The sequence below is a fragment of the Nipponia nippon genome, unplaced genomic scaffold (genome assembly GCF_047370975.1).
Source record: "Nipponia nippon isolate SJK-2023a ecotype South Korea unplaced genomic scaffold, ASM4737097v1 scaffold_5, whole genome shotgun sequence".
Taxonomy (NCBI): Eukaryota; Metazoa; Chordata; class Aves; order Pelecaniformes; family Threskiornithidae; genus Nipponia; species Nipponia nippon.
Window position 1 is genome coordinate 85423928 of NW_028262369.1, and position 14175 is coordinate 85438102.

The 14175-nt window shown below is 40.3% G+C and overlaps 1 protein-coding gene across 6 annotated transcripts in view; it reads right to left on the reverse strand.

Annotated features, from left to right (window-relative positions):
* Positions 1-14175, reverse strand: part of CNTNAP5 (contactin associated protein family member 5) — a 298841-nt gene that overhangs the window by 84782 nt on the left and 199884 nt on the right. For 5 of the 6 annotated variants that reach the window (XR_015698843.1, XM_087732311.1, XM_087732310.1 and 2 more), the window contains one exon: positions 9158-9358. The exons of the other annotated variant lie outside the window; for it this stretch is intronic. Coding sequence is in view for 4 of the 5 variants with exons in the window: in XM_087732311.1 (XP_087588437.1) it covers positions 9158-9358 (201 nt within the window). In the remaining variant the exon portion in view is untranslated. The remainder of the gene's footprint in view (positions 1-9157; positions 9359-14175) is intronic. 6 annotated transcript variants of the gene reach the window in all.

A 14175-nucleotide genomic window follows, 5' to 3' on the forward strand; every position in this document is an offset into this window, starting at 1 on the left:
CAAGAAAGATAGGGCTGTCCATATGGCATCCGCATGTCTAATAAAGAAAGTAGGCTTGGGGTTCTCATACCTCTCCCTTTACAATCAACCACTGCAGCAAAACAAAATCCAAACGCTGCCTGGGAGATAAAGAGAAAGAAATATAGATTCTTAAGAGATGCATCACACTGGTGATACTATTCCTGGGCTACAATGCAGAATCACAGCTTTCTCTCCTTACCTCGCTGAATATACCAAACATCTCATTATACCCCACCTGAATATACCATTACCTCCCCTGTAATTTGGTAGTTCCATAACAATTCACAGAATCAAGCCTTCCTTGCTGAATCACCGTAACTGTGTTAATCAGTTCACTAGATAAAGTAAATGTACCTCTAAGGAATGACATGTTCATTCTTCTACTACCAGCACAAGGGCAAGGCACAAGAGGTACCTATATAAATGTTACACTTGGGGTGCAAGACATCAGAGGTGCTCATCTGGGAGGAAAAACTTCTTTTTGTGGCTGGACAAACTTGGCCATTGGTTTTAGGGTGGTACTTTCAAATAGATCTAATGGCCCATATCACTTTCAGGGGAAATTGTCATCAGTAGCAGCCTCATGCCTCAATTTTCTTCTCTGCTAAACGAGGTAAGAAAACTACCTTTAAAGGAGGACTGCATAGATTAATTGGTTAACTTTTCTAAATGTTAATGTTACCAAAAAAAAAAAAAAAAGTTTTCTGCTGGGACTTTTGAATTCTGCTCTTGAGAGCAAAGGAAGAAGGTTCTTGATATTACTTTGAGTCCTGGACAGCTCAGGCAGGAACACACCCCTCGGCTAAACCAGTCCCCATTAAAGCCTGAGCCTTCCTGCTATCAAAAGGGCTTAGAACAAATTCAGGCTCAAAAGCTTTTTCATTCTTGTTCTCAATCTTTCTGGCCCAGCAGATATGAAAAAAACTTCTCTAAAGAAAGTTTTAAAAGGGTTGTTTTCTTTCAGGTCACCACATCTTTCTAGCTACTTGTCAAGCCTCAGTCAGATCTGATCCTCCCCAAATCAATCTGGGTTGCGGGAAGGTAAATAATTCCCAATTGCTTTTAGATGATTCTTGGGAGGGGAAGAAGTACACAACTTTTTTCCCCAAAGGTCTGGAGACATTTTGTCCAAGCATGCTTGCTTATCCTCTCTCTCTCTCTCTCTCTCTCTTTTTACAAAAGAGAGTAACAGACACTTAGAGGAGCTACTTTTATGCTCCCCTTAACATCAGATGGTTCACATAAGCAAAACATTGAACTAAATACTCTCAGGGAAGGCTCTTGTTCTGTTGCTGTTTGAACATCAAGCACAAAGAAATCTGAAAATACAGCCTTCAGCTCATCCTCATTGTTTCTTTTCCCCTGTCTCTGCCTTCATACTTTCAAAAATAGAAAATACGTTTCCCATAGGCTATCTTCACGCTGTAAAGGGGGTAAAATTCCTGAATTTAAGATTTACAAGTAATGAATCTGAGTCTAACCCAATCGATACAGAGTAAAAACTTGACTCCTTTTTCCATAAAATTACATTTTCTTTTCTCCTAATTACGCTGTATAATTAAATTATGTCATTATTCATTTTGTGTACAGCCTCTTAACACCTCTGTCTTCCTGGATAGGTCAGACCAATTAAAGCAAAATTGAAGCATATGGGCTCTGTCCCATTCACTTTCTCCATCTCATTTGATTTTCAGCAAGTGCTTTGCTTTGCACATACTTTTTTCCCCAGATCTAAAACAGGAGTCAAATGAACCCAAACCACACATAAAACTGAGACATTACAGCCCCAAATGCTTTGCTATCCTCAAAGATAATGTGAATAGAAATGTAAATGACTATTGCTTCACTTATGTGGCATCTTGGTAGAAGAGGTCGGCTGAGAACTTTTCCACCACTATGATTTACATCTATTCTCCAGAAGTGGAAAAAATCGCTCTCCACACTGGCCCAAATTTGACAGAGAAATTAGTTTAATGTCAGTAAGACAGTCTGAGTCTAATGGAGCCCAAGATGCTCAAAGTAGGACAGCCGAATGAAGCAGACAAATGGAATTGTGAGAGAACACACTCCCCGCTGTGGCTCTAATGAGGGAGAAGACACACTTTTCTGCTCAGGCAGCAGTACTGCTTTCTTTCTTGAATGGTGGACAGGTTGCTGTCATAGCTAATGACCCATTAATACAACAAGCCATGGGTTAGCTGTTTGTTTCTAATTGCCAGTATTTATTTATTGTTAACAATATGCTGAGTCCTGCAAGTTAAAAAAGACCATCACTGCTCATGATTAAGGGAATGCTGGCTGGGATAGCCTGAAAAAATTTTATAATTCTTTCCTTCTTTGAATTGTGTGTATGAATAGCTTATATGCTTGGGTCTCTCAAGTCAGAGGTATCATTAGGACATGTTTGGTTCTGGCACACGTGTGTCTCAAAACTATCCATTTCCGAACTCTTATTTGGATTGCAGAATTTCCTGAACTCAAGGTTTCTTCATTACTGAGCTATAAGCACTTATACCATCCCATAGGTTTCACAGGTTGCGCAAAAGATGTCATCAACTTCACTCCAAACCAGAGGTTCTTTGGGAACAAAAGTCCCAACCTAATGGATTACAGAGGTTAAGCAAACATCTTACAGCATCAGTTCACAGCACTGTCTTCCTTACAGCACCACCAATAACAGTTCACGCAATGACTTCCAGATTCCAGGCTCAAAATCTGTTGTCCAGGTTTGCATTTCATTTACCTGTGTGTCTCCATTAATACCCCTGGTACAAGCTTCCTGTGTATTGGAAGAGGTACTTTCCATGTCAGCACATCTATTCAGTTTGGACTGACAAGTTTTTTTTCTAGGTAAACTGTAAAAGGTCTCTTAAAAAAAAAAAAAAAATAGAAGTATAATTCCAGAATTGCTCCTTAGCCTTCAGGAAAAAAAATTATTTGAGGGAAGAAAAAAAATTATTTGAGGGAAGAAAAAAATTATTTGAGGGAAGAAAAAAAAAACCACAACAAAAAAACAACAGAAATATTCAGTGATAGCAGAAGTATGAACATATTCTACAGAAGCAAGCAGAAGTTACCCATACAAGCTCCTTCCTCACCACTCTATCAAGTCCCCACCTCGAGAAATGTTTTTAAATTCTCCTGATATATTGTGTCTAAAACCAACACAGATAGTGGTGCTCCAGTATTCACTGGAGTAGTCCCAAGAGACTCGTGCCCTGCTGGTGTCACTCCAGAAGCATGCCAGGTAGCATTAAGCCTCTCCTCTCCTGCAGCGGGGTTCAAGGAGGGAGCATGCTTTCCTGCCACTGGGTTCTAACCCACAGTGTATGACTGAGCAAGGATTTCTTTTGTCTTGACTGAGCAAGACAGTGCTCTTTCTCATTGCTTGGCCTCTTGGCTACATTGTGATCTCAGAGAAGCACAATGGCACTAGAGGAGAGGTAATGCAAGCAGCTGCCATTCCTTCCTTGGCAGTTATAGCACATTTTACCTCACTGCCAGTCATGAGGAAGTGTATACGGTGAGGGAAGTAAAGGGTCAGAAATTAGGATAATGATATTTCCATTACTCACAGGTGCATGCATGCTAGATGCCAAGTTACCTCCCCAATGTAGCAGGTCTTTCTATTCTGCTTAGACTGCCTGCATTTTAATCAGCTGCACACTACTAACAATACAGCATCTTTAAAAACGGCCTCTAAATCTCTCCCTACAAATAAGGGTCATGTTGTATTACTATGGTGAACTCTGTTCAAAAGTCTCTAAATATAATACAAGTTATCTAAAATTGTGCCTCTGAGAAGCTGTCAGTACTGCCACTTAGGAGGCGAGAGACAAAGTATGGTGGTGGAAAGACAGATGGCAAGTCAATCATTGTCAAGAAGGGGATCCTAATTATCCAAGAATAATTACAACATACAATCTACACCTGCCACCTATCCACCACTCCCTTCAATATGAACCACTTTTTGGGGGTGGACTGCCCTGTTCTATGTTATTTTGTGCAATGACAAATAGTCTCCTGGTAATGCAATAACAATTTAAAGTACCTGGAATGATAAAATGGAAATTATATTTGAAAGGCACAAAATAATAGTGAGCAAAACCCCAATGGTAAATGACTGCTTGTTATAGGTCATTTTATATCACCTCATGGCACCTCTATATAAAAAACTTTATCAGAACCCAGGTTTCACACTCCTTTCTCCATAAAAATTTATACTGGTCTAAAAAGTGACATCCCCATTATATGAAACCTTGGTGCAAACCATGCCTCAAACACTGTGGGTCACTTCTGGTGAAAAAAATACTAGAGCTAGTGAAGGTCAAAGAAAGGCCACTAAAAGGACTCTAAAAGCACTGGATGAGTGGAGAACTGTGATTCACCACATCCTGCAATATCAGAACTCAGTACACTGAGTAAAACATTAGTTTAAAACACATTAAAAAAAAGTAATTCTGTACACAGCACAAGTAGGACACTCCTGGAACTTGCTTTCCTAGGAGGCTGCAGAGGCAGGCAGTACAATCAGTTCAAAAAGTGATTAGACAAATTTATGAACACCAGATCCATAGCAGATACTAAAAGGGATTGGCAACGGCATAAAATCTAATGCCCTTAATAGAGCAACTATGGGTGATGGGAACATACTGAGGGATGTGCTGAAGACATCCAGACTTGTGTACATACCCTAAGCTGCATCTCTCCAGCTGAACTGTCTCAGCAGCAGTATAAGTCTAAACTAAATTCTAAAGTCAGAAATTAGGACACGATCCCTGATGTGAGGTAGCACCATATCTTTTCCCCCAGTAACAGAGGCACAAAATGCAAATGCAGTGGTTCACAGGTGAGGGCAAACAGCTGTCTGGCATAAGGGGTCACAGACCTGGAGATGGCACATGGTGCAGCTCAGCACTGAGATACAGGTCTAGCTGGGAGGCAGAAGCGAAAAGAGGAGGTGGATACCTGGGTGCAAGTCATATAACATTGGGACTTGACAGATCTTAAGAGAGACAGACAGAAAGTTCAGGGAAGAGGTGAATAGTTTAGGGCGGATGTTTGAAATCAAAGCTTGAGGTGACATGGTGTGGGAATTCTACTAGAAAGAGAAAAAGAAGGAAGAAGGCGGGAAAAGAAAACACCACCTAAAGACATTCCTATTTCTTTGATTTTGCTCTAGGACTGATCTTTTCTCAGTCCCTGCCTACACAAATGTGCTATGAACTTGACAGACTGTCAGCCAAGTATTGTAGAGCAAGCTATCCTGCCACTGATACAGCTGTCACTGTGTTAAGTCCTTGATATGGTGGATGTGAGGCAGCTTCCCAAAAGTTAAGCCTTTGAGTATACCCACTGCTTCTAGAAAACTGAGCTAATTCACTCAGAACTGAGGGTTTGTTCAGTTAATAAAGTGTTTTTGCACCTTCAAACGTCTTGTATGTTAACAGTTTAACTAAACGTGCATGAGCACACATGCACCTATCCTTGTACAGATACCCTTCTCCTAGGTATTACCTGAGATGCTCCAGAAAGAAAGGAAATCAGAACTGCAGGGACCTAAATCTCTTTTCAGATTCCCAGAATACAGACAGAACATTTAGAGGTAGCCCAAACTTCCTACCCACCCCTCTCCTCTCCTGCTAGCTTGTCTTGGTCTGTTCTTCTGAGGCGGTGGTAAAGTCTGCAATCTTTTGCTAAGAATGTGGATGACTTTCCTACTTAATGCCAACTGTCAGATTTGCTCTGGTTATGTGGGTGTCTCTCTAACAGGCATGGAGAAGTCACAAGAGACTTGCAATTACTGGTCATAAATTATAAGTTTCATTTGCCAGCATCATGAGAAAGCCAGCTATTCCTTTGATGAACAGACATCTATTCTGATGTTCATAAACCTCCTGAAAATCTATCTGATGGCAGAGATGTACCAAACTGTAGTTTAGGGCAATTTAATTTTAGTTTCAAAGACATGCTTGCAGCTAAGCTGTGGTATGACAGTGAGAACTGATAAGGCTGTTCCAGACAGCAGGAGGTGGAGATGAGTAAACTCCTTTGCCAACTGCCAGATTGCATGTCTGACACGTTGCAGATGTAAATCCAAGTCACTCAATGGGGAGACTACGCTGAATCACACCCACTGGGGATGTGCCTATGTCTTCAAGGCAAGAGGCAGTAGGAACAGAATGACAAATTCCTTGATATAAACTTTTTTATGCAGGCCAGGAGCCTCCCTTGGTTTCTCTGTGAGGCAGCCCAGAGTGCCATGCTCACCCCTTTGCCCAGGTACATGATTTTTTTTTTTCTTGTTTTCCCCCATGTCAAAGCTGTGAAAGCCAAAGTTACTATGTAACAACATGCATCTTTGCTGGAGAGTAACATTATGAATGCAAAAGGAAAGAGAAACCTTTTTATTGCTTCTCTGTGAAACATGATAGTGTTTAGATCCTGAAGAAAAGGATTTGGGGCTTTGGTGCTACCAGCTGAGATATCCTAATAATGCGTTCCATCTCCTCGGAAAAAAATAAAGAACAAAACCCAAAACTAGAGGAAGCTTCAGAAATGGATTAGATTCCTTGCAGGAAGCTCTGTTAAGATCAGATATACCTGAAGGGAGATGCCCTTCCATCAGGCATTCACTGCTGGGCTCAGTCCAGAGGTACTAATGAGTAGTGGTATTCAGGAGGCTGGATAAGTCATGTGATGTTTCCTGCGGGCCTACGAATGCAGCATTATCATCAATACATGTGCATTTGTATACTGACTTCTGAAGGAAGACCTGAAGTGTAGTTCATTAACCATAATTACACATTATGATACCCTTGCAACACAGAGAGAACATAGTGCTTCAGGCATCTGAAAGCCTAGGCCGAATCAAGAAACAAAACGCAAGAGTTTTGATTTTTGTTCTGTTGCTCTGACCCCAAATTGAACTCCCTCTCCAGTTACTTCTGGCCATAAACAACACAGATGAGAACCTTCTGCAGTGAGTTTAGCAAAATGCCCTAGGGTTGCTCGCACTTGTAGCTCATCTTCAAGTTTAGGAATGGAAATTCTTTACATCTTAGAACTCTTCAAGACACCTATAGTGTTCAGCACCACTAGGTCTCTAGGCTCTTCTGTAACACAGCAACAGTTAACCTCAAAATGAATATCAAGTAATAGGGTTATTTAATGCTTTGGGGGAAAAAAAAAAGGTCTTTCTACTGTTTAAAAACACTTGATACTCAGCTAAGAACAAATTGTTATCCATATCTTGTCATTTCAAGAACTCAAACAATTATTTTTGAGCATGTTCCACATCTTGCTAAACTTATAGCTTTAGGCTATTAAGAAGTTCAGGATGAAAAACTAAAAGTGTAATTAAAAGCATACAAAGGGAGGAAAAAAGAGAGAGGAAAAAATTATAGTGTCTGCCACACGCATAGCACTGGATTGTAATTTTTTCTGATTTATCAGCTGGAGCTATACTAGAGTTATGAGTCATACAATTCTTGTGTGGTCAACTGTCAGGACCACAGTGGCACTGCAGCAGCTGCAAGAGCACGAGCTGGGCTGCTGGACACCATCCTTGCATCCTCTCCCTTCACAACTTTGGTCCTGGACAAGCGGAGAAGGACCAGCCTGTCAGGAATCATCTTAGCTGGCCTGCCAGTTGGTAGATAGCTTTAGCCTTGAAGCAGGATAGTTTATATACTGCAATTTTACACAAGATTATGACTACTTACTTTTTTTCTTTTAAAGGAGAAATGTGTTTGAATCCTTCAGAAGTGTCCCTAGCTTTATAGAGGCACCACATACAGGAGGTATCTCAAAATGCATGCATAGTGTACCTTTCTGCATGCACGTGACCAAGGACCTCACAGAAATGTGTAAAAGTAAACACATGCAGACCTGCTCTAATATTGTGGCCTTCGTCCTTAAAAAATTATTTCAGAAATAATCATTGTGTGATTATATCTTTATAACATGTCAAGTGTGGTGTGGGATACAGAAGCCAGCAACACTGAAAGTATTTGTAAGACATTAGTTCCCCCTCTTTATGAGCAATTATGCCTGCATTTTGTTTTCCCTTTGTGCTCTGCCCTGGATGCTGATATTAACATTTTATTCTTTAAAAAATGATTAGCAATACAAGCAGTTCTTGGCTGGTAAATTCTGATGATAACAAAAGACATAATTCAAAGGTTTTAAAAATAAACTGGCTGTAAGGCATCTGATTACTGGATCTATAAACATTCAGTGTTATAGTAACTTTGCTGGAACCAGGCGGGTTTCTGCTACATCTCATTAGGCAATGTATTTTTAACACAATGGGAACTCCTGTTGCAAGCTCCCCTTAAGGATTTCCATGGGATTTCTTCTAACCTACTAACAAATTGAAGAGTTGCTAATAATCAAAGAATCACTAGGACCATACAGACATTACAAGTAACCAGATGAGACTTTGAAGACATTCAGAAGCCTGCTCTTAATGGCATTCATGTCTCTGGCTAAGCAAATGTAAAATCCTGACCCTAAGAGAGGGTCGAGTGGAAGGTAGCCATCCTAAGTAGCCACTGGAGATTTGCTACCACAGAGACAGAAACTGATCAGACCCTCTGCTTTCTTGTTACTGCTACATTAAGTCAGGGCAAAAAACTTCTTCATTCTATCAGGAGGGGAAAATTAGTTTTGTCCCAGAAACTGTAGTACCAAGCACCCTAAACATTATATTCAGGGCTGTGGGACTCCGAAGGGGGTACACTCCTCCTCTCCAGAAACATCATAAAAGTCTGAAGCAATCTGTATGTTTTCTATCTTTAATATACTGTTAAAAACTGTAAATGAATAAACACATCCATTTATCATCAGCTAAATACAGCTTTTGTGGTTTTCAAGTGGTACTTTCCATTGTAGAATCTTTCAGACCCTTTGTACACATGAACCTACACAGTGGAAACTTCCCTGCAGAGCTCTGACCCTCTTCCATCAGAGGACAGGCACTGCACAGTAGTATCCAAGAAGGTAAAAGGCTTTTCACCCTGTTCTGTATTGCTACTATTCTTTCTGGTTTTTTCCTCCTCAGTCGCAGTGTGGCCTGTATCTGCTGCATATCAATAAGAGTTAACAAGGAAAGATTTGGGATTGTGGCACTTACTCGGGGTGTTCAGGAGACGTGACTTTTTGCAGTGGTAGGCTGCCTCCTGTTCACAGTACTCTGCGCTGTTTATCACAGCTTCAAGCTGCTCTGCACTGCTGTTGTAGTTGAAGGACATGGTGTATGGCTTCTCTGGATCAGCTCCTTGAACTCTGGTTAACCCTGTGTTGTTGTGCTGCACTGCAGTCCAGATCTTATCTTCTGTTAAATGAAAAAGGATTGAATGTGAAGTTAACAGCAAAAAACTTAGAACAAGCAGGGAATAAAAAACCAATTTAAACTGAGTTGGAGAGAGGGTCAGCAGGACTCTGGGCTCCAAAACGGTCACTCTGTGATGATAGACCTGTTACAGGTCAGTGTAGCCCACAGAGCTGTTTCTCCCTGAACCAGCTTGAGCAAACACTCCAGAGCCTGCTGAGCAAGAGAGAAACTACAAGCTGCTTGGGAACCACAGGAGATCTTCAGCATCTTCTATTACCAGGTATCTGAAGAAAATTAGATACCTTTCAGCTGGCTTTGGCCCTGAGAGAAAAGACATAATGATATGGCTCAGGGTGGTAACACTCATCTTTTGCAAACACAGCTGTGTCTGGGAGCACAGCCCACACTATTACAACAACAAATGGTAGCGGAGAACTGTAGCTGATGAGCTCACGTAAACTCACCACAAACAGAAACCACAAACTCTTGCCAGAAAGCTAAAACTAAGAGTATGTTCTTACTGCCCAGCTAGAAGTCAGATCACTCATTTTACTCAGTTGTCAGATTTTTCTACGTATAAGCTGAGTGATGCCCTCCTTGGATGTACAGAACAATATATGACTTGGCATCTGTAGTTAACTGTAAGTTAAAAGTTAATGCTTTTCCATGCTGGGGAGCCCATTCTCACCACCTTCATTGCATTTACTGGCAGAGCAAGGGATTTCTTATGTGACAGAAAGCAGAATCTAGGCTTAAGCACAACCTTCACCATAACAACCTAGCTCATGACCATCACTGAGGTTGGCATGATAACGAGAACATTGCAAATAATGAGAACATCGCAATTAGCTTAGCAGGCAGGCTGTTTCCCAGCTGGTTCTGGTGAGATAGCAATGGGCAAGATAACAAGGACAGCCTGAACAGCCAATCTACTGAGCTGACCCAGAGTAAAAGGGAAACTCTTTAATAAGGATTCACAGGACTGAGCTCTGCACGTGCTCCATGATGTTATCAAGAGTCACATCCAGTAAATTCCCTCTTTATCAAAGACCCTGCTTGCCCAGGGAGGATACAAGATACTGACAGGGTAAAAATTTAAGGAAGCAAATTCTAATCATTTGATGAGAGAAGATTTCAATCTCACTTGCAGAAACCTACAGACAGTTACAGAAGAAGAGGTAAGATCTAGACAAGAGATTTCTATTTTGTTATTCATGCTTCAACAAGGAAACCCTGGGTAACACTGAACCAGATTCTTTTCTAAACTAATCTCAAAACCTGTGCATTTAAGTATTCAGATGGTTTTACCAGATTACCTGGCCTGAGTTCTTGCAGAGCATGAGCTTTCCGGTTACTTCCCAATACACTGGCATGACAAGCCCAGTAGCTTTGTGGCCACTGCAATGCATTGCAGTTGGAAGTATTTTTCATTGAGCTACAAATATCCCACAGATTACTACAATAGAACTCTAATAGGTGTATAAAAATCCTAAATGGACTATCTGTGCAAAGACACTCAAATGAATGGATTGTCATTATGGAGGCATTCAGATGACAGGCAAGTAACAACAACCATCTGGAGGCTATTTAAAGAGGTCTGTTCCAAGATCCCAGTAATGCATGGCATTAACTGTAAGGACAGTTTATGCTCAGCAAACCATACATTCACTCACAACACTCTCATCATTTCTGTGATGGTAGACAGAAAGAGTTTGCTCATAGATCTATAATTCTGTGGTTCTTGTTGAGTTTGGGATGCTGCTTGTGGATCCTTTGACTTGGAGCTCAATGAAACACTGCTGCAATGTGTGATACATGAAAGTTAGATTAAAATCACAAGAAATATTACAAATGTATTGCTTGTAAAACTTGCCCCAGTGCTTGTAATCACAGGCAACACTGTAGCACAATACCCTGCACAGTCCTGCACAATATATTGCTTCCAACACAATATAATTCAATGACTTCATAACACACATCTTGTACATCTGAAAGTAGTGATTCTTATCAGCCAGAGTCTCTCTGTTTTTTCTTTTGTTCTCTCAAGGATTGACGTGAACAGAGTAGATTTTTCAGAAGCAGTTGAGGGTGAGCTAACTTTCCTCTCACTGAATTTGGTAGAAGTTTAACCCCTGCCTTCACTGAAAAATCTACTAAAAAGACAAACATCAAGTTACTGATACTGTAAGCAAGATGTAAAACCAAGAGATGATGGAACGAACTGGTTGCTGGAATTCCAGGTCCCTACTGAGAATTATTAATATAATTTTGAGAAATTGCAATAAAATCAGTGCTCACAATAGTGGCTACAGTGTTGCTCAGGAAGTACAACAGCCTAACACTAGAGTTTCAGTGGTTAACACTACTGTGCTTTCCAGGCTGTGTACTTGTACACCAGCAAAGGTGCTGTGGGTGTACTTGAAAAGCCAAAAGCATCAAGATCTAGTAATTTAGAAGCAATGAAGGATTACTAAGAAAAATTTGTTAAAAGTAGCATAGCATAAAACAGTCTTCCTAAGAAGTGTTGGAAATGTAATTAATTGACATGTTTGAAATGAGGTTGGACAAAACATCAGCAAACATACTGTTAGGGGCAAGCACTCATTAACAAGTGTGTTTGACAGACAATGAAACAGGTCTTTCTCTTATTTTACTCTATGATTGTTCATTAATTTTCAATGGTCTTGTTATCATTACAGCTGCACTCAGCTGTCCCTTTGAGATCTGAACTTTGACATTCAAGAACTGCTTTTCTCCACAGGATCTTTTAGAAATGAGAAGCTAACTGCAGATTTTCCATCCTCTAGTTTGCAAAGGGAAAGGAAAAACAAATCAAGTTTCTTTTTGTGCTCAAAGTAATTGTGATTCAGCAAGTACATCAGAACAGAAAGTTAAAAAAAGTAATAGCAGAAGGGAAGAATTCTGGAGTTATATTTCAGACGTTTTCCTAATCTACGCATGCCTGATCTGTTACGCTTATTACTTTTACAGATCAGATCTGTGCTTTGCTGGTCACTTCAAAGACTCCCTCTATGCCCCATCTTTGAAATAAAGGTAACCATCAGTACAGCTTCTCAAAAAATGTATACATTTGGCTCACTGGTCTAGTGAAAGGAAAGTCACAGCCACCAGCAAGCATACCTCTGGGATGGCAAAAGCTACTGCCATTCAAAAGTTTGTTTCTTTTCCCTGTGCACAGTTGGTGTAGAAAGAGCACAGAGAAACACATCTTCTGCTACCTTCTTTATTTTTAACCAAACAAAAAAAAAAGCAATGAAAGAGAGTCTGAAAGGAAGTCTCCATATTAGAAGGGTGGCCCAACACACCATAGATGCAAGACAAAAGAGCTGGTGACAACAACATTAGACGAGGAAGAAAGATGTATTCAGCCATCTCAGCCACGTTTCTTCCTGCTTCCCAGGGAAAGAATAAGTACTTCCATTTTAGAAAGGACATGAGGCATAGAGGGGCTAGGTAACGTGCACAAAGTCACACATCACCTGCTAGAAGAATAAGGGATTACATTCACATCACAGTAAAAAAAACATAGAAAGTTCTTTCTTTCAAAGGACACCCCTTGGTTTACATGCAGCAAATGAGCCTGAAAACAATTTAAACTTTAGTTTGCTTTGGACAGAGTGGGAGAGCCAACACTGCTCCCTCCTGCGTCTCAGCTGACTGAGGGAGAAGTAAATAAGAGCTGGAGGGCAGTAAATTCTTGAACCATTCCAAGACAATAGCAAGACCATGTACATCTGCTTCCGTAGATCAGAAAACCACACAAAAATAATCCCAACCTTTCTTCTGAAGACCCTCACCATTCACATCAACTCTTGGGCTTTATTCAAGCACCATTTTCTCCACCTCAAACCCTGCAGCATTTAGAAAATTATCATACTATTTTCTCAAATTCACATGCACAAGTTTAGCTAGGGCTGCTCCCAGAATACAGCTGCCTGCCTCAGAATGAAGTCAAGGAATTATACCCTTATAGCTTGATGAGTGTGTACTCTAAAGCCTACTGACAACAATCTGGGAGCTTACATTTCAGGCATGCTTCAGGACCTATGTAAGACACACAGCTGCAATCTGGACATACACACAGTTCACTACAGCTAGGAAGCAGTGCAACAGCTGTCTGCAACTTAGCTCCATGATTTGCATATGCCTTTGCAGAGGCATACCTCTGCACGGATCATGCCTATGGCTTTTGAAAATGAAGCTTCAAATACTTTTCCTATTTCACAATATCACAATTGTGGTTTTTTTTTTTTAAATCTTTATTCTTTTTGGGTTTGTTTTCATTATATTTTTAGGCAGTGACACTGTAATCATAGATGCAAACCAAGCTGAGGGCCACTAGCTCCTTCTAGCCATTTCCATATCTGGAAACTGTCAAACTTGGCAGATAAGGCTCTCTTTTCCTTTATTTCAACAAAGAAGTTATCATTATCTTTTTACATCTGTCCATACTATATGTTTTTTTCCTGTTTACTCAATTTAATGAGCTCTCCCCGCACTTGTGAATTTGCAATGAGAATGAAAAAGCTGTTCTCCAGGCAAAGGTCACTGTTTATTTTTACCTTCTATTATTCCACTTTCTTATTTTATTACTTTCTCAGCTTGGTAAAATTTCAAAACACACACAAGCTGAAAGTCATTTAAAACCCAGTAGGAGAGTGCAGCCACATCTTCTACTGTATAACCTGGAATAGTTAAATGCAGCCTTGAAAAGCAGATTTCCTAAATGCTTGTTAAATTGTTTCATAATTCAAAGGTGACAATGGTTTAATTTCGGGTAATGCTACAGCTTTATG